This window comes from Salarias fasciatus, chromosome 12 (assembly GCF_902148845.1).
Source record: "Salarias fasciatus chromosome 12, fSalaFa1.1, whole genome shotgun sequence".
Classification (NCBI taxonomy): domain Eukaryota; kingdom Metazoa; phylum Chordata; class Actinopteri; order Blenniiformes; family Blenniidae; genus Salarias; species Salarias fasciatus.
The window spans coordinates 10,315,479-10,337,309 of record NC_043756.1 but is presented as its reverse complement, the minus strand read 5'-3'; the positions used below and the strand labels follow the sequence as shown (position 1 = coordinate 10,337,309).

Sequence of the window (21,831 nt, the reverse complement as noted above, 5' to 3'; positions counted from 1 at the left end):
CATGTCAGTGAAATATCTATCTTTCCATTTCACTGTGTGCTGTTTTTCTCTGATGTTGCAGTGTATCTGATGCTTTCTGCCCACTTAAAGGATGAATTCATTGACGTTGGCTTTAGAAATTAAAGACATGCCTCAAAGTATTGTGAGAGGGCAGATGCGCAGGAAAGAGGGTTTGAAAGTTAACAAATTGCACCTACATATTTCTTCATGTAACTGTGTTTTGAAGGCAGAAATAGAGACTCATGTGGCGGTGGGAGTGGTGATTCTTAATAGTATTGTCAAGCATTGGGTTTTTTTTTTCCAGTTTCAGATGTGTGTCTTATTTGTTAGAAATCAGGGGTCTGTAACTTTTTAAACATCGACAGATTGAAATTCTCCTCTCCGTGAGAGTGTTACAACCATCACCGGGCTAAAATAACATTTTTGGAAAAACCAGGGTTGAGACTTCATTGCTTTAATTTCAAATAATCGACTTAGGAAAAAATGCTGTGTTGAAAAAAATCAGTGTGTTTAATCGTGTCTTTGTTTTAGATTCGGTAAACATTTCTCAATGTATCTGAAAAAGTTCCTTTCAGTTGCTGTCATACCGATCAGACCGATGCAGAGGATGACAGACAGATATATAGAAGTTGTTAGCTGAAGTAAATTCCCTTCAATTGGAGAAAAAGGAATCTACATACTCAGAAAATACGATTTCATCTAGACTGGTTAGAAGCAGTAGATATGCTGTTTGTGTCAAACCAGGTGAAAATGTGACGTCTATGATTTATGACTTGTCAATTAAGCTTCAATATGTTAAAAGACTAATCTTTCACTTTGAAAAAAATCTCTTCTTCTTACAGTCTCCCTATGGGACCAGCTGATATGTGGCCCATTAGGACCTGGGCCATGATCGGTGTCTCATGGAAACATGTTCACATCACATCTGGCTACTAAACTGTGTATGTTGTTGTTTCGTGTCCAAAAAGGTCAAAACCATCACATGTTTTGAGAAACTGATTCATCCAAAGTCACAGTTGAAGAATGATTCTGAGGCCTGGTGGCTCATTCTCTGTAACTCGAGAAACCGGTCGGCATAAGTGAAACCACGTGCACGAATATTACTAAAGACAACAACACATCCTGTCTACGCGCAAACACACAAACCTCATGTACAGACACACACACACACACACACACACACACACACACACACACACACACACACACACACACACACACACACACACACACACACACACACACACACACACACACACACCTCTTGTCTCCCTAGTCCAGAGCCCTCTCCAAAAGCCACTTAGCCATAGAAACCGGAGAGCAAGAAGAGGCTTCAAAGCTGTTTATATAATGAAACTGAAAGAGCTGCTTCGTGCCGTATCACTGACTGCACCCAGGAAAGCATTCCTTCTTCTCCAGAGAATAGAGGAAAGGAAGAAAAAGAGAAAAGAAGAAAATCCCCCCCCGAACAATGCAGCACAACAACAGTGGCAACAACAGCAAAGCAGACTCAGAAAGAGAGAGAGACTGCGAAAATGAGAGAAAGCACGAGGCAACAGAAAGGTTGTTTATTTTAAGTCAGCCTCGTGTTCCAACAGAAAATGTATTAAAATAGGCCCTATTGTTGTGAATGTGTGATCTGTCAGTCCGTGCGGGAAACAAAGAGAGGGAGAGAGAGGAAGAAAGAAAGAGAGAGAGAGAGAGAGAGAGAGAAAGGGAGACAGGCTGCTGTAATTCCCATGAGGTCTCTGTCATTCTTCTGTCGGAGGAGAGAAGACTCTCCAGGGGAAGAGAAAGTTCTCAGACGCAGACTGATAGACAGACTGTTTACACTTAGCGCAGCTATCCCTCTCTGTGCCCTCCCTGCTCTACTCATCCTAATGGCATCATAATGACCTCCTCAGGTGTTAACTGAGAAGCCGGCAGAGGGCTAATTCAAAGTAAAGTATTGTATGCCACCGTGGGTGTCAGCGGTAGCGACAGATGTCTGTGCTGTAACTACCAGCCCTCCTGTCTTTCCTCTCCCCCCCTCCGCCCTCACCCCCCCCATATCCCCTGTCCAATTCCCTTTTCTTTCATCAACTGAAATCCACCTCTCCCACTCCCTGCAACCATTTTCATCTGACTGTGTCTGCTTCCTGCTCTCAGCAGAAGCTCCGGCAGCCGTGTTTAAGTGTTTGGGGAATGGAGACGTGATGACAGTCAGTGACTCAGGGCAGACAGCTGTCATTTATAGTTCCTCTTTAGAGAGATCCCATTAGCTTTCCAACAAAATGGTTCCACAACTGTTATGTGGCCTCCTGGTGCTTTAAGTACAGTATGGAGGCCTGTCTCCAGGGTTCCCTTCACGGACAGGATGCCGCACTTCATGACTGCTCCACGACTTTTTTTATAGTTAACTCACAGTCCTCTTATAACCAAAGACTGTAAGCCACTGCGAGCCGGTGACTATACAGTCATCAAAAGCTACACATTTTAAATAAATTACTAATAAAACCTAATATCTGATAGTGCTATAGTGAATTTCTAAAAGGTGATTCAGCCGCAAACTGTCTTGTTGACATTGACATGGGGTGAATGTGCGTTTTCACATTGACAGTCTGAATTGAAATCACTGGCACACTCGCTTCATAACTATAAGACCTTTGCTTTAGGGCCCAGCACATATCTGCGTGGAGTTTACATGCTTTCACTGGATTTACACAAGTTTCTTCCAAATATTTCATTATGATTCCAATGATTAAAAACCCTGCTTGTTGTGAGTGACCATCTTTTTACAGCTTGGCGATCATGAGAGAGAGAGGGAATTCAAAAATGATTTATTTAAATATGTTTGAACATTAGAGATGTGGCAGCCATGTTAACACTACAATGTTTTCAGAGATCGGATGCCAACTGGATGATCTCCTTAAGGACGGGATCGCCCAACTAGTCTCCACATTGGGGCTCAACAACATATCGAAAATGTTTTATTGCAACATGAGTAATTTACAGATCGCAAAAGATATGATTGAGTTGTGATAGAGCATTTCACCCTACGTTATGCATCCATGCTTTGTGAATTCCAAATGACAAAATTTCAAATTGCGATTATTTAAAGAAAAACTGCCTCATCAACAAACGAAAACATGACAATCATTTGACATCCTTCACTATTTTACACTTGGAGACAACAGGACAGATATCAGAAGCACAAAAATCAAGAAAAAATCACCAAAACTAAAAAAATTAAATGAAGCACAAATATATTCATGTGATCTAATTAAATGTTTGTATCTATCACAAAGCATATCCTTATTGCAGTATTTGGAAACCCTACTCTACATGGCCAATAGATGTGAACATGCACGTGATTGCTGGTGTCTGTGTTTGCAGATTGAAGGACTGGTAACTAGTCAAGGTTGTATTTTGTCCTTTGCCTCAAGTCACCTGTTATTGATTTAAGATAAATACAACCTTTAAGTTGGTTCAAGCCAAAGAAGGAAGACAGACAGTCCCAATGTGATAAATCATAAAGTTCATGACCATTAAGAAGCAGGCCACTGTCTCTCATGTATTAAATCATGTATATATTTTACTGTTTATATCGCTTTAAAATGAACATCCAAATACCTACAGGTGATATGATTTGGTTAATTAATATTCAAAACAAAACATTAGCACCATTAACCTGTGCTGCCAGCACTACGAGTGTAAGACATAAAGTGAAAGTCACCACACATCCTCGATCTATTCAATATATAGCAGGCTGTTCATTAGTGTGTGCAGCAGCTGGCCGATTCACGAAGACACGCCGCCTCCCACTCTCAATACAAAGTTGTTTACTTAAATACCCCGTTTTTTTTTTCCCCACAAGTGCAAAACATATAAAACACGTGTTCTTTATCTGAGTTAAACACAGGGAAACACGTGCTGGGCAGCCACCTCACAGCCAGACACTGTTTTTAATACCTACACATTTTCTATTAATTACTTAGGTTGGATGTCTCGTTGAACAGACAGCACAACAGTGTGCAGAATTGTTGACATCGGTATGAAAATGACACCGAGCCAGCGTGAGGTTGGCACCAAATGTGATACAGACATGAATAAAACAATTTCAATTCATTTGTGCACATTTGTGCATACAAAAATAATGTGCCAGAATCATTTTTTGAGGCATTAAACATTAAAATTTCAAGCACAAGCCTATTATGTCAGCACCCCATTAAACCTCAAATGACTCCAGAGTGCATCACTGAGGCGTTTCATTCTTCAACATTAATTAGTCCAGCAATGTGGGCACCAGGAGTCCTTCGAGTGTCAGAGGTTCTATGAAAAATAAATAAACAGAACTGTAATCAAACTGTAGCCATTTCAAGTGACTCTGCAGTGGACACATGACTTTATGGGTCCCCCGCAGCTTTTTGAGTAAGTTCCTGCAATGTTTGAACAGTCAAAACTCAAAGAGAATTTGTGGGATTGACCACATTAACCCTCTTGGTCAACAACGAATTGACACCGATTCTTGTTAACTTGAACCGATTGTTCACCTGTTGTAAAGATATGGATGTGACAGTGGGAGACGCTGCACTAAAGTGGAAGTCCAGTGAATCATACTGTAATTCTCAACACAATGGGGCTTCCTCGGTGCCAAATAGTGGTTAAACTAAAGATTTTTATTTTGAGAGACCATGTTGCTCTAAAATGCTTTACAGAAACTTAATCATACCAGCGGTGACCCTCCCTACAGAGGATCAATAGCTCAAGCTTTGTTCACTGAGAGACAGAAAGGCAACTACATCACAGAAACAGAAATTGCTAAATAAAGCCCACAGGACTCCAATCAGCAGAAGTACTGTCAAAAGAAGGCTACAGTACTCTCCACAGACAAGTAGCATCTCTAAACCACTTGTAATGGGGGGAAACAAGGCCAAACACTTGGAAAGGGCTGAAAAAAACACCAGTATTTCACCGAGGGAAACTCATAAAGACTGTGACATTTGTGGCAGGAAAAGAGGTGTGTAGTGTAGCAGACCGGCAGTGAAAATAACAATACTACAGTATGACTGTATCAAGCACACGGTGAAACGTCAGACCTATACAATGCATTAACAGAAACTTGGGGTTCGTCGCCTTGCCCGGGGACACTTCAACAAATGGACAACGTAGGATGGGGATGGAGCAACCTGCGCCACCCACCGTTTGTGTGTGTGTGTGCATTTCAGTTACACGAGAGCAAGGCCTCAGAACTTGACCAAATGGTAACCACAAATGCAACAACCGATATTCATAATGTGGAAACAGAGGGAGGAACGAGGAGGCAAAGATGAGCGAGAGAGAGAGAGAGAGAGAGAGAGAGAGAGAGAAAGAGAGAGAGAGAGAGAGAGAGAGAGAGAGAGAGTGAGAGACAGCTTTCTAATTCAGCCATCTGGCTAGCTTTACTTCATTACAATATTCTGACTGTGTGTGTGTGCGTGTGTGTGTGTGTGTGTGTGTGTGTGTGTGTGTGTGTGTGTGTGTGTGTGTGTGTGTGTGTGTGTGTGTGTGTGCGCGCGTGTGTTTACAAATTTGTGACTGCCTTCCATCCGACAGATGCAGCCAGAGCAGAGAAGAATCCTCATTTATTAACAGCTTAATAGAGCTCCATCTGGGCCAGACCCTATGCTTGTCTTCTATCAGAGAGATTCATCAGTGAATCACAGGAATTAGACTACAACTGACACCTACACAGGCTGAGGTGACCCTGCTGCACAGTGCGGCGCAGCGCGGCTACCGGAGTACAGCTGTAACACAGTCATTATGATAACAGTCAGAGCCGGAAAATGTCACTATACTAGTTATCTGCTGATTTTTTTTTTATTTTTTATTTAAAGCCTGGCTTGTGCCACACTTTGAGTTTTAAATGGAGGGGGAAAAAAAGGAAATGAAAGAAAATGACACAATAAAAAATGCAACATGCCTATATGGCAATTTACATTGCCAGGTTTGGTGGAATAAAATCCCTCAAGTCAGGGCTCAACCTCTTGATGGAGTGCTTGATAACATTACTGAACATTTCAGACTCTTTATTTGTCCTACTTTACCCACGCAACCGTATGCGTGCTTTCTTTTGAGGTCGCCCTAACTTCGGATGACACAGTGGGGTATACCTGCAGTTGACTCCGACAAAAAAAAAAAAGAAAAAAATATTCCATTCTCCTAAATAACCTTCTGTTCCCTCAAACAGCTTCAGTTAATAATCAGGTGCTTGATGAGTACATTAAGAGGGTTTTTAATGCCAGAGCTTATGGTTCTGAAGAACATCATTCTCCTGTTTTATGCCTGTACCGTTTTATGTTCTTTAAAAAGAAAAAAAGAAAAAAAGCTCATAGAAGCCATTCATTTTAAGCAATGTAGTTTTTGTTTTATTGACCTTTGCACCTCTTATCACTCTGCCAGTCTTGCGCTCATCTTCATAAAAATTCAAGTGGTTATCTCAATTTAGCCAAAGGATTGATGCATGTTTTTCTTTTTTTTTATATATTATTTTACATATGCAAACAGATGCACTAAACATAATGAATGCAGTCATGTTAATCTGTGCAGGTCAGAGTGTTTCTCTCAATTCAGCGCCAAACAAATAACCTACACTCTTCTTCCAGCGCTCCTTTTTCTTTCATCAATCTTTATTGACAGTAATGGTTTGCACATTTTCTATAAGCCATAGTTTTCTTTCTTCGTGCGGTGACCTTATGTCATTTCTTTTCAGTTCAGATTCATTTAAGTTTGTTTGATGACTTCATTGCATTGCCAATATAAACAGACCTACAAGGTTAAGGTTTGATCCAGATCAATGTGAGATTTTTCTGAGGTGCTGAACTGTCCTTCACTGGCATGCAGAGGAATACGGCCACTGCTGTGCACACAAAGTGGACCGGAGCAGCTTCTCACAAATACTATCTGAAAGTCTCCACACCTCACATTATAAATATATGGCTAAAACTCTGATTTTTTTTTTTTTTCCTGTATTTGAAAAAATGATTTACTTTTCTTGCGCTCAACCCAAATTTTATTCTCATCTCTTTCTTTTGGTTGGAGGCCATCACACCCAACATCCTCGTTCTCCCTCTTTCTATCTGTCCCTCCATTCAGACGAGGCTGAAGTGCAAATTGGACATCTGGTGCTGTGATGTGTCTGACAATACAGCCGCCGCCACCCCCCCACCCCCCCCCCCCAGTCCCCTCACAAATGTACACAGCAGACACACAAATGTGCACGCGCGTACGCACGGAGCCCTCGGTGCTCGATACAGAGAAAGAGAGGGAGACACTAAAAAGAAGAGAGCAGGGAGGGAGGGATGGACATAGAGAGAGAGAGAGAGAGAGAGAGAGAGAGAGAGAGAGAGAGAGAGAGGGAGGGGAATGTGATTGAACATTAGGGGGCAATGATGATGCCATTCCATTCAAACTGCCAGGGGCAAACACATGCACCCGTGTCCTTGTACCAACTCCATCTGACACGGCGCTCGGACTGAATGTAGCCGGTTCTCAGACAGTCTCAGGTGGCAATCTGATAGAGGGCATTAGTGTGTGCGGAGGAACTTCAGCAATGTTGATGGTCCATCCCGTCAAGGCTAATTCTACAGTCGCTTCAATAACACCAGCAGAGTCTGTTATCTTGACTGGCATCAAGAATTTGAGCGAAGAAAGAAAAATGTAAACAGCTAAACAACACAGAGCGAAATCTGAACAGATATATACATTTGCAGGGATAAGCAAGCAGGTATGAATTGTGCAACGCTTAAACCCACACATAAAGAGGCTGACTAAGGAGCATAACCTACTTTTACAACCAAAGGCGCACAATTCAGTAGTTGTGTCTATTTATAATGGTTCATATTTCTTACAAGCGAAAAACAATGCAGAGCAGTGTGAGAGAGGTACAGTATTCATTTTCTTGAATCATCTGTGGCCTAAAAACAACAGACAGATAATATTGCTTATTCAGGTAGTGCTGCTTTCTTCTCAGCCGGTTAATCTCCCGCAGCACAACTCATGCAGTATTTGCTCTCATTACGCGGGCCTCATATCAACAGGGATTGACAAGGTTTCCTTTTTCTTCCTCTAAAGATGATACTTCTGTCAATTTTTTAATCACAGGATGAATAAAATTTGCATACATCTTGCTTGATGATTATTTGTTTCGTCCTAATGTTTGCCCCCCCCTCAGATGCCTGATCTCAGTTGGTTTAAATACCTGTGTGTTCTTTCAGGGCCTCTGCTTTTCTGCTACCAAATGTTCCTTTTTACATCCTTTTAGATGCTGGTAGATAGTGACTGAGCAGGCAAAAAAAAAAGAAGAAAAAAAAAAAAACAGGGGAAAAAAGCCTTTACTGAAGACTGGCTCTCAAAGGAGCTACTGTATACCAGCATTAGAAAAAAAAAAAAAACACGCAGGTAATCCTACAAACGAGCCATCACTTTGCTTTGAACTTCAAAGAACGCACACAACAATTAAAAGCAACATGGTAGGGGATGCAAACAAAAAAAACTGATTACAAAAGAACATTTGTCTCATTATCTTAATGCATACTGCATGTGTCGGAACTGCGAGAAGTGAATTAAAGGTGAACTTTAGGTTGCTGTATGTTTTGGAAAATGGAGATGAAGTTGGACCAACACAAAACTAAATAAGACCATCAGAGAAGTTCTCAGGAAAAAAAATTCCTTTTTCAATGAAAAGTAGCTTTCAATGTCAAGAAATAACAAATTAGGTATTCACTCTGAGGAAAACTGAGAAGCTATTCAAGTAGCAAAAACTCTCTTTAGAGAGACCTTTAGAGAGACCCTGCTCTTGAGCGGATACTTATTTTCAGTTAGTTAGTTAAATGGTGTAACAGAGGCACATTTTTTTCTTTGCACATTTCAACATTACACCATATAAACCAACTGAATACACAAAACTTGGAGCAACAATGTCAGAGAAGGGGATCAGTGAAAAAGAACACCAAATTCAACACAAAGTCTCCATATTCACATTTCGCATCCTGCCATTTCTGTAAGTTGCCCTAATACCCTGAACTCCTGGAAATTGCATATTCCAAAAATGTCTAAATACCCTGCAATAGTGGAGTCCGAGCCTGGAGGACCGTTCTCCTCAGACAATTCAAACACGATACGAGTCTGGATAAGAAAAAACTTTCAATTATGCAGATAAATACAAGTACTCAAGAAACACAGATACAGTGTTTTCGGGAATCGATACACTATCACCAAAAGCAATATTGCTATATTTAAAAGTATTGACTTTTTCTTACACTGATAATTTGACAAACCCTACATTTTTATTACATCTTAAAAAGAATCTATTCTTCATTGATATCAACGTTTGCAAATTGAATGTTCTTCCGCAGCAGAGCTGCTGCCACAGGTAATAAAACAAAACCGTTGCATGAAACTGATCTGTAAGCAGAATTTAAACGGAGATGTCAAAAATCTACTGAATCTTACACCAGCATAACACAATCCTTTGCAGATCCCAAGTGTGGCAAAGGTCTGTGAGCCACGTAAAATAAACAACAGCCATCTTGTTATGAAGCAGGTTGACACAGAAAAGAGGACGATGTTGCTGATCACCGAGATCCTGGATCACTTGGTCTGCCAGGAGAGAAATCAGCGTGTTACCTCTCCAAGAGCTTCGTAGCGTTTTTGGTTCCAGCGGTGGAGATCCTCCCTGGCGTTGAACACAAAGGATTCACCCGTTTTTATATGTCTGAGCTGGCCGTCTGTGTGTGAAACATACAATGAAAAAAAAAAAAACATGAGAAATGCACATCTGTAATTAGAGCAGACAGAGAGTGTATAAGTTTTTCTACATTGGGAAAAAAGGTGTGTCACTCATCAAGACTGCACATACTTAAGTACATCAGCATAAAATTGAGCAAACTGAGAGTGTCTTCATACTTTGCACCTGTGCACTTTGATTTTTTTTTTCCCTGATATTTTGTGTGTGCTTGTCTTTTCACTTCCTTATTCCCCTCCCTCAGCCCCCCCATCTGGCAGGTACAAGGCCTGTGGATGCAGCAGCATTCTTCCAGTCACGACTCCAACAGCCTTCTGGGTAGTCTGGCAGGCCAGAGCTGGACAGCTGGTATGGTAAAAATTCTCTTTCCCTCTCCGTCTCTTCACTCGTCTAAAAGCCCTCTCCGCTTCCTCTTTAACCGCGGCCATCGCTTGCGCTCCCTCCCTCTCACTCCTTGTTCGCTCTGGCGGCAGGCCACGGTCCTGTCCCTGCCTTTTCCACCTGAAATCTCCAGGAGCAAAGACTGAAGGGGGTGTGGGAAAGGTTCTCAGCCTGCTGTGTGTGCGTGTGTGAGTGTGTGTGTGTGTGTGTGTGTGGGTGAGAGGGAAGAGGGGAAGGTGGGCTGGCACGCGTTCGCCGCGACGGCAACTGCTCCTTGTAATTCCTTTGAGGATGCTGTCTGGGAATCAGCCAATCAAGCTAACCAGCACAGCTCTCACACACACACACACACATACACACACACACACACCAACTTTAGCCAGCAGGACCAGTTGTGAGCATACAGTCCTTGACGTTAAGCTTAAATAGTTGTAACAAAACACACAAGAATGGACTGGATAAAAAGTTTCACACATAATAATAAAGTCATGTGTTATAATTTAAAGAAAGCAGAGGAGCTTTTAACAGGTTCTTATTCCACATGATGTAGTCATAAGATAGCAGACTGGAGTTTAGACATGCTCCATGTATTTGAAGCAATTATCCCGGTACGGTTATGAAGCCACTACATTAGAATTGAGCCCATCGATCCTACACTTGACACCGCAACACAATGAAGCTGTAAACAGAGTTAAATTTAATTTTGACCTTTATCACTGTAACATTTGCAAGAGCAAAAAAACCACAAAAAAGTACACATACTTAACCCAAATAGCCAGAGGGCTCTCATATTTTCTCAATTATTGCACAATGTGAGAAAACCCATCTAAGATATAAATAAATATAATATCTTTGCAGGATAAAAGAGAGCATAAGCATTTTTTTTCTCATTTCCTTCTAAATTGCTACCATTTTCACACCTCTATCAAGGTGATGAATCTTACATCGCTGCCTCACTGTGTATTACAGCATTCACTTTTATGGTTCGCTGTTAGACAACATGTAATCCAGAATATAGTTTTGGTATCGTGTTGCATTAAAAAATGCATTTGTGCCCGAGAGGTAGCTTGGGAGACAAGTGGGAAGTTAGGGAAAAGCAGCGCGCACAAAAAACTACCTTGAAGAAAATCAATTATGCATTCATGGAGAGGTGAGGATCTAAACATTACTGCCTAAGAGAGGAAAGAGAGGAGCTATAATGAAATCCTACTGTAGGGAAGTGGTGTGTGTGTGCATGAGAGAAGTGTGTGTGTGTGTCTGTGTGTGTGTGTGTGTGTGTGTGTGTGTGCGGGCTGGGGGTGATCAGCTCCTCAGTCTCCCCCAACACAACCTCTCAAAGGAATAACATTTTCTCAACTTTTCTTCTCTTTTTCTGTCATAATTAGCATTCTGCTCTCAATTTGGCCGCTTAATTAGGTGTACATAACCTTGGATTTCCAGTAATGGAAAACCGGAGGGCTAGCGAGATGAAGCCATCATCTTCAGTGATTAAGATACCTGCAAACTATTGTACACAGCCTCTTCTGTATTCACATCATTACATGGTCAAATTAACATTTTTGTTCCACCTGTCTTGGGCTAAGGTAGCCGGGGTGTAGCTATAGAAATGCCTGCGAGCCACGGCCACTGAGTAGACATACTAGAGACATTGCCTGAGGGCCACCGCGGCTTTAATAGAAATGCTCTCCTTCAAAAACAGGCCTGAGTGGAAACTGACAAGACATACAGATTGGTTAGAGTGTGTATAAGTCTATGTGTGTGTGTGTGTGTGTGTGTTGGAGGACTTAAACGGGACAGAAAATAGAGAAATATGAAGAAGTGGGCGGAAAAGGGATGAAGGGAGACTGAATGGTGTGGAAGAGGAGATGGAGGATCTCTGAATGTGTTCCTGCCTCCATGGTAGACTGAGCTGGGACTTGAAGGTGGGGTAGAGTGGTTGGCGGGTACTGGCATATATGAGGATGGGGGGTGGCGTCGGCAGGAGGGGGGGGGGGCGGCGAAGTCTCCGTGTCTCTGTTCTTAGGCACTGGGAGGTTATGCAAATGCTCCGTCAGGCAGAGGGCAAGGCTGAGTAGGTTACTGACGGGCCGTAGAGTACACAACATGTCCCCCACTCAGCCAGCCAGACAGCCAGTAAAGACACTGACAGAGAACAGGGGTGGGCGGGGAGGGCGGGGAGGAAGAAACTACAGAGGAATACTAAGAGCCAAAATCACCGGCGCCGCCACTTCCAACTCTTCACCCCTCCTCTCCACCTGGTCTGATTAAAGCTGGCCAGAAGAACCCGAAAGAGACCTTTTAGATCATGTGGCTGTCACCACTGACTGACACACACACACACACACACACACACACACACACACACACACACGCACACACGCACGCTCCAAAAACATCTCAGGGGACAGCAGAGACAGTTTGAGGTCATTATTTTAAAACACTGGCAGAGAAAGGAGCTATAATTATTAGTGGTTCCTAAAATAAAGGCTGAGTCTCCTCAAGTGGTCACGTGACGAATTTAAGGAACGATCAAATAAAGAAGGAAAGCAGGAGGTCGGACGGAAAAATACTGGATTACATAAAGGCACTGAAGATTTTCTCTCTCTTTGATTACTTTAAGCCCACAGAGCGGTGGTCATCAATCTCACCTCAAAGTAACCCGGGTCCGGGTTCTAGTTCGGCCTGGAAGCCTCTTTGTGAGGAGTTTGCACGATCTCACCATTTTCTCAGGATACTGGTTAATTAGAGACTCTAGTAAATTGTCCCTCGCGGTGAATATGAGTCTGTACGACCGTTTCTTTAATGTTTGCCCTGTGATGGATTGGTGACCTGTCCTGGGTGTGCCCAGCCTCTGCTAATAGTCAGATGGGATCAGTTCCAGCTCCAACACGACCTTGAATTAGATAAAGCAGTGCAGAAGACGGATGGATGACGACTTTGAGAATGTCCCCTCTTAATGTTACAACCAACTGTTCAAATGCATCCATCTCTGAAAACTTAAGCTTCAGAGGATTGTAGGCTGCAGCCAAATCCTCAACTATGATTCTACCCATTTATAACCGGGCCTTGCAAAGCTTTGGTTCCCAAATCTGAGCCAAGACGGGATTTGCTATTTACCTGAGTTGAAACATTTCGCCTGAACTGTCAGAAGTGTTATTGACTTCCTGGGTTTGGTGTGTTTTCTTATCAGCAGTCCTTCTGTCAGACTGGGCACGCCATCAAACTCGTGGAGACGCTTTGGGTTCATGCTTTGAACACTAACTGTACTTACATTCATTGAAGGCATATTCAAATTCCTCCAGTGTTTTGGGGAAAGTGAAAGGAGGTTCATCTTTCTTCATCAGTTCATCTAAGTCTATCTTCGACAGCAGGTCTGTGAAGAGAAAATGAAGGGAGAGCAATTAGTGACCACGGTCGGCAGCGTTTCCTCTTATTAAAGTCACGTGTTTGGATTTCGGATCAGGAGTTTGCAGGTTCAAATCCCACAGCTGATGTGTCACCACTGTGGGACCCTGAGCAAGACCCTTGACCCTCTCTGGAGTAATATGGCTGCACCTTTGCATCGCAGAAGTAGGATTGGTCAATGCAGAAAAAAGGAATTTTCACTATTACATAGTATACATAACGGTGGAACTGCCAATATTTGGGAATTATTCAGTATATAAAGACGCAAAGTTTTCCTCTACTTACATCACTTTATACAGTTATAGTTCAGCATAGTGCAAGCTCTAAATCATTGAAAATTAAATTTATTATCAACCAACTGACCTGAGAAACTTAAATGCACCGTATGCATGACATAGTAGGCGGGATGCCCTTCACTCTATCACTGTTTTCTGTAGCACTGCTATACAATTTATGAAGAGTATGTCAAACAATGTGTGATAGTTTTAAATGTGTGACAGTTCTAGAATCTGCAACATTTTCAAAATGTGTGTATTTTAGAAAGTTTGTCAGTTGTTAGTAGAAGGTTAGTCATTACATTTTGCACCCGGACACAAAGTTTAAAGTTGGCATGATGTTGAAATTGTACTTATTTTGAAAATAATACATTTTCAGGCATCCATTCTATTCATTTGTACTAAAATATTTGGATTTGTGAATGTTTGTGCATTTGCACTGTGCACAAATAAAGTTAATAACATGAGTTAATGTTAAAATACTAATAATAATAATGGAAAAAAAAAATATTTCAGTAGACTGACTGCATCCACTTTCTCCCTGAACTAAAATTTGATACAGCAGGTTTAAACCCCACACACTTTTTCACCATTTTACTAGCGATTTCACATGTTTATGTTGTGCAGCTGGTGGTTAGTAAAAGTGTCTGTGTTGCAGTTTGTTGGTGACTTTGGCCAAGAAATGTCTTTTTGTAGTCAAACTTCACTGGGAAAAAAACAAACTGAATTTATATTGTATATCACCATTTTGAGAAAAGATAAAGAGATATGAATTTTGGGCCATTTCCTCTCGTCCAATTTAAAAAATGTCAAACATGGCAAGTTATATAATTTAAATACAACAGTGTTTCCCAGTCATGGTCCTCAGGCCCCCCTGTCCAGCATGTTTTATGTTTCATGTCTCCCTCTTTCAACACATTCTGCAGAGTTTGATGACGAGCAGATCATTTGAATCATTTGTGTTGGAAGAGGGAAACATCTAACCCATGTTGGATGGGGGGCCTGAGGACCAGGACTTGGAAACAATATACAGTAGAGATACAATATTAACACTTGTACCATTACCGTAGAAAGTGCAAAACTAAAATCAATGTTTTTTTCTTCTTGTTCAACAGCTAACACATACAATATAAGATGACTCTATGTCTGATGCTCTACAAATGAGGAAACTGAAATTTAGGGCTCCTTAATATTAGGTGAATGGGTGATATCCAATGCTGCTATTGAGTAATGGCAATGGAAATGACCAAATCCATGCATGTCTACGTAACTCTGTGTTTGGCTTGGCCTTTACTGTGTAACTCTATGAATTAACAGACATGTTGCCAAATGTTGCAACTCCAGGTGGAAACACAGCCATTATCTAGATGTCCTTGAATGACTCAGAGGACTGAAACGCACTCGTCACTCACCAAACCCAGAGCTGATCTGACTTAGGGTTTGGCAACAAATTGTATTGTTCTTCAAGCGAAGTATTCTTATTCCTTTGTATCTTCTCCCATAGCCTCTCCTCACACACATCAGTGAGCTGACATTTTGGGCACTACTGCTCCATCTCACTGACCAGATATTTTGAAATCCAGAGAAGGAACACATACTTCATGGTATCATAATCTATAGCAGTTCATGTGATGTGTACGTATATTGTGCACGTTAATATTATGATGTGATAAATTAGCAAAATGTTCTCCAGTTGACGTCGTCATTAAGGTATGTTTGGCGTGGCTGCTGGACAAACTGAGACTGTTTACAATAATAAAATCACTTGGATGTTGTTTCCTCAGGTCATGTGTTTCAGCAGTGTTTCACCACTTCTCCCTGCTCTGTCTGGTAATCATTCACCCAGTGTGAGTCTCCATTCACCTTTGAGCGCAGTGGTTTTCTCTCTGTCTTCTTGGCCGGCCACCTGGGCCATGGCGATCCACAGTATGTACAAGGCTGGTGTGGCAGCACAGAGATGTGAGAGCATGTGTCCTCCCCTCCCAGAGATCACTGACACGAATCCTGTCACACCAAGAATGAAGAGCAGTCAATGCTGAGGAAACATCATTGCTGCAAAACATGGATTGTTGAGGCCGTAAAAGCATTTGTTTGAAAGCTTGCAGCACCTGTATGATAGCAGGAGGCCAAAACATTAAAGTTTACTGCTGAATCCTAGCTCTGCTGTAAAAAGCTAGGCGTATTAAACGAAGCCCCGGATAATTTACAATGCAATAACACAGGACATAAACATGTTACTCAACTATTTGTCAACAGTAATGCCACACAACGTGTAACTATTAGTATAGCAGCAGACGTGCGCTTCCTACTTTGAACGTGTGCTACAACTTGAGTTAATTATGCAAACACAGCTATTATTCTTGCTTTAAAACCGCGCTTTAGGCGGAACAACAACAACAACAAAAAAAAAACTCATTCATTTCCACACACGCTCAAGCAAGTCAGACCGCTCCGTCATTTTCTCCACAGCCATCAACATCTGTCTGATGTTTCCTAAACTCCGGGTTGTGAGCAGCTACTTCTGCTCCGCAGGAAGCCTGCGAGCACGTACAGTAGCGTCAGTCGTGTTTTATGAGACAGTCAGCGAAGCAGCAGCGTCGTACGGGAGATGCATGCATACTTTATGATTGACTCACGCACCATTTGTGTTTGCGACTGTCCAGGAGCTGCAGCTTCCTACAAAATATCCAAAACAGGAAGGACTCGCGGCGGAGCGGCGTGGAGCGAACGAGGCTTCCGGGTTACCGGGGCAACGGACTGGAAGGGATATTTAAAGGGACAGTAGCACCGCGAGCTGCCGGGGCTCGGACAGATGTTTCCCCGCAACACGTCCTTCACACCAACTTCTGACAGCTTTTCAAGGGATAAACGATCCTTTTTTAAGTCTGCTAAATTATTTCAGTCGTCTTTTTGCACATTTAGACTTTATTTAGGTCTAATTGAATTACACTCAATGATCAAACGAGGCTTAGTGGGACTCTGTGGTTTGCATCTCTGCTCACAAAAAGGTCATTAGTTCAAATACTGGCCAGGGATTTTGATGTGGAGTTTGTATGTTAATATTGTATGTGTGTGGATTTCCTCCGGGTACTTCGGTTCCCATCCACAGTCCAAAAACATGCAAGCGAGGTTCATTGCTCACCGGAGGCGGAGCGTGCGTCTCAGTACAGCAGGGGGCGGAGCATTCTCGACTGGCCCTTATGATAGTAATTTTACCATTCAAACAATACCTCATCCTACCATCAAACAACACACTAATCTTCACTTTTATTGAGCCAAGCAAACCTATATGCTTCAGAAAGCAGAATAAAGTCACAAACCAGTCCGCAAACTTGTTCTGAAGAACAAATACACATATGCACGCACACACACATACCTACAAATGTAGCCTGACTGTCAATCTGAGAGCGTTCGCTGTCCATGGTGCTGAAAGCTCGGATTAAAAAGTCACGGGCTACATCTGTACCATCTTTGATACAGCATAAATATAAAATGAACACAGTTGGTCTATAATTACACAATCTATTCGGATAGATATAGACACAGCTATCTATATCTTTTGGAATTCACGTATATTAGAACAAAATAGACTCGGCGGTCTCTTGTAGTTGAAAGCAACACAAGGCACATTCAAATACGCAGGTGTTCAAGACCACAGCATTCTGATAAAGATAATATTTTTGAAGGTTTCAGTGACTCACCAGTGGCTCCGATGTTAGGTTTTGGGTAGTACCGCTAGCAGCTAGCTTAGTGTTTAGCATAGTGTTTAACTTCCCTCCGAAGAGTTCAGATCAAGTGCAAAAGAGAAAACTCATTCATGCCGCTCAGCCAATCAGCGCTGGCTTACAGCTCTGATGCATTCAAGGACAGTAGTAATGTAAGAATTGGCAAATTGGAGCCCACAATCATATGCGTATACCTTCTGGCACACACTGCTCATTTTATTATAATAATTTATTTCCGATTAAATGTGAACACATCACATGAATTGGGGCCCTATGACCTTGTGGGCCCTGGGGGACTGCTTCCTTGCCCCCACTCTGGCTCCGCTACGCTACAGTTGCTCACCCTAAATTGCCCTGAGGTGTGAATGTGGTTGTCTGTCTGTTTGCACCATGATGGACTGGCATCCTGTCCAGGTGTACCCTGCCGACTGCAGTCACCCTGGGATTAGCTCCAGCACCCCACGATCCTGCACAGGATGCAGTAGATATATGGATGTATGGATGGATGGATTGATGAATGACATAGTTATCAATGGCAGAGCCACAAAAATCTGAGTGGCATTCTGTTATCAGAACACAAACGTGTCTCACATAAAAGCACTCTTCTATATACAAAAAAACACATCTTACCTGCAATTATTGGCTGTTTTGGTTTTCCAACAACACTTTAATAATTTATTTGAACACTCCTGACAGTGATGTGTTTGCAGCAGTCTCGGGTGGTGAGCAGCTAAAGTGTCCAGCAGTGATGCTGTGACATCTGCTGCCGCTGTGGCAGCATCCTACATCGGAGGGGCCAAGGATTAACTTGAGGTGACTACTGCCGCTCTTTTCCACCCTCTGGCTCCACCACTGTCCATGATTAACACTCTTGCCTCAAAAAAAGGTCATGGGATTAAATACCAGCCAGGCTTTTCTGTGTAGTTTGCATGTTTTCCCCTTTGCATGTATGGATTTCCTCCTGTCACTTCAGTGTCCTCAGTCCAAAAATCGGTGATCTCTGCGTTTTAGAGAAGGGTTAAAGCACATGCATCATGTTCACTAACTTTCCTTTGTTTAATAAATTTGAATTGACTTCTTAAGGGCTGCTAACGACCCTGAAAATGACCAGTTGTGGTCTGGCCCATTGTAAACTGGGATCTCTGCTGTAGTGTGTGTGGAGTTTGCATGTTCTCTCGGTGCAATCAAACTTTGCCTATGCCAGCTGTGAGATTCATAAATCGAAGATTGTACCTTATGGAAAACATATAAAGTGGATATTAATCCTTCTGTTTCAAGGGGAGGATTATTTATGCTTCCCTTTCGAATATTAAGTAAAATGTTGCTCACGTTGCTTCTGAAATATCAAACAAGAACTGAGTATTTTTAGTTGAACACTTTTAGTTTTTAAGATAATTGATTAAATCTCATCTACATTTTATTGCAAGTAATATTTGTATTATTGTTTTATTTTTGACATGCTTGTAAAAACAAATAATCCACTTACTGTTATTTCTACTTATAGTGTGAAAGCAAAATGTATTCGCCTTAACGATTCTTTAAATATATGACAATTTCAAACATTTAATAGAAAGAACCTGCTGTCAGGTACTGTTCTGTACACTGTTAAACGTGTCAAAATGCCTCCGTAGTTGCCACAAGTGTTTTCCGTGTGACGCTGCACCATATTTTATGGCTTAAATCAGTCTTAAGGTTGAAGGCAAACAATGTAAAAAGAAAAACAAATAAAAGCTAATTTCACTCCAGTGAAAAATCAAATAAAAAAGTAAAGTGACTTGCTTTGGAAATATAAAGAGTAAATAACTGTGTTAAGTTGTAAGTAGTGAAAGTAAGGAGTTGTCAGAAATCACCTTGAGAATGACAATACAATTTTGGGCCTTTGTCAATTCAAACTTTTTTATCCATTAACTTCATGCTAAAAGGAAAAAATAAAGAAAAAGATTCAGATCAACAGATTGAGGCATTTAGTTTACCCGATGGACTTCGGCTGGGGGATTATCGCAAAAAATGCACATTAATGCTGCAAGTGACTGTATGACCACTTTGAATATATTGGGGTGAATGGTGAGTCATATTTGGAATGCTTTTGCGAATATAATGCACAGCATTTACTGGAAGCCATTAGCTATTCGCTAACATTAAAGCCTTTCTCCTAAACTAAAGTTGAAGGTCTTGCTTCTGGCTGACCTCTGGAAGTTAAAGCAGCTTGCCCGGGGACCTGGACCAGCCTGTTTTTGAACTAATTGCACTGGAAAAGCTGAAAATGCACATCCCAATAAGAAAAAGTGATTCCATATTGTGGAAAAGGAATTTACTGATACCGTACACACCAGCGGATCACTCTCTGCACAGCTTGCACACAGCAGCACCGGAAAACCTGCGGATGACTTCACTGGTCTTAAATTAGCCTCCATAGACTTTTTTTTTTTTTTTTTTTTAAACAATTAAAACGTGGCCCTAAAATTGATCATTTAAACCGATGGTGGTGGTGTTCTTATTCATTTTCTGTGACGTGACAGTTTTTCTTTTTATAACCAGTCTAGACAAGTAGCACACTTTTAATTCCAGAGTTGGCCACTACTAATTCAGTTTAGGTTAATTTGGTACATCACGAGCATTGCATTCTAATTCTAAAACTCAACAGATAAAACACGAGGGCGACGGAAATGGGATTGCTCTCGCTGAAAAATAATCTGGCTGGCATGCTGCTGACTCCATGCTGACACAAACCTTGTTATAATCAGTGGATGAACATGCAAACAAAACCAACATGTTTCAGCTGTGCACAATGCACGACACAGAGCGTAAACAGCTGAAATAGAAAAACACTGTGGCAGTTTATTCTTTTGTACATATGTTATCATGAGGTCTGGGATTCTGGAATGATTATGTAGGTTCCCTAATTCTCAAATAAATATGTATTTATAGAATATTTAGTTCTTCATAAAGCTTTGCTGTGGATTTGCAGTCAGCTTTACTGACAGTTGTCGTCTGAGCCTATCTGTCGTGCACAATGGAAATACAAATGGATATGTGAACAGGTACTTATTCTGAGAGGCAGGAAGAGGGGAAAAAAGAGATCAAAGCTGTTTTGTTGTGAAAAACACTTATCTTAAAAGAACAGTTTGGTTAGTCAAATACTTATTTTTGCAAGACCGAAATAAAACAGTATTTTTGTTGCATTAAACACAGTGCATTTAGAAAAACACTAATGTTTTGCTGCTTTTTCTTCAAAAAATAAAAAGCAAAACTGAGTTGCTGAACATTTTGTTGTCTTTTGTATTCTCTAAGTGGTTTGGTGATCATAATCTTACCAAATTTGCATGGAAAATCTACTGAGCAAAGAAACATCTCTCCATGGAGCATGTTTTCCTCCTCTCCCAAAGGACTCGTGTTATGTAGTAGCCTTTGTGAGCAGAAATTATATACACTTATAAAAGAGGAAAGAAACATTATTTGAGTTTATATCCTGAAGAAAAATGAAGATTGTATCAAACAAAATTCTAACTGCATGGTCACAAACCATCATAAATTATGGAGTGCAGAAAGATCACACATACGGTTCACACGCAGAGGAAGAATATGAAGTTGTTTTTAAGTTTGATTCTAAAATACTCCATCTCCCCATCATAAATAACAAAACATGGAGACATTTGGAAAAAAAAGAAACACTGAGTTACACACAGAATTGCACAAAATTGTGACTGATATTTCACAGTGAGGGCAGATTTTTGGGACACATTGCAATCAAAACATACATCACTGTTCTTTCCAACCATGTTATTTGATATTTTCTTTCAGGAATCAAAAGAAAGTATGCTGACACCAATGTCTTTACACTCACCGGCTCAAAAAAATAAAATATATATATATATATATATATATATAAACTTCAACTATCTACAATGATCACACAGTCCCATCTTGTCCCAGGCAAACAAATCCAAGCTCTCCATTTCCCAGAACTGATTTCTGCAGATGTGCTCCGAAAAGATGAAATGCGTCGGATGCAGCACAGAAAAGCACAGAGAGTTCGTCTCAGGCGTGCGTATAAAGAGAGAGGCACCCTCTCCAGCACTCTTTTTGTTTCCTGTCCTTTCTCTCATGTTTTTATGCACGCGCACATGCAAATGTGCATGATACAGGACATGTGCAAACCCAAATATACCTACAAATGTGCAAACAGATATACGCACTCTCTACCAGGAGAGCTGCTAGCGCATATTATAAGCAAACATTTCATGATAACATAATAAAAAAAAAAAAAAAATCCTAAATATTG

The 21,831-nt window shown here is 41.2% G+C and overlaps 1 protein-coding gene across 2 annotated transcripts in view; it reads right to left on the bottom strand.

The window, feature by feature from the left end:
• Positions 1-16,566, bottom strand: part of arb2a (ARB2 cotranscriptional regulator A) — a 143,578-nt gene extending 127,012 nt beyond the window's left edge. The window contains exons 1-4 of one of the 2 annotated variants that reach the window (XM_030105611.1): positions 16,465-16,566; positions 15,688-15,828; positions 13,416-13,517; positions 9,646-9,746 (exon numbers count right to left, since the gene is read on the bottom strand). In XM_030105611.1, the coding sequence (XP_029961471.1) occupies positions 9,646-9,746; positions 13,416-13,517; positions 15,688-15,793 (309 nt within the window). In that variant the 5' untranslated portion in view covers positions 15,794-15,828; positions 16,465-16,566. Of the gene's footprint in view, positions 1-9,645; positions 9,747-13,415; positions 13,518-15,687; positions 15,829-16,252; positions 16,273-16,464 lie in introns of those variants that run through there. The other variant, XM_030105612.1, reaches the window with a different exon arrangement.
• Between the last annotated feature and the right edge of the window lie 5,265 nt (positions 16,567-21,831).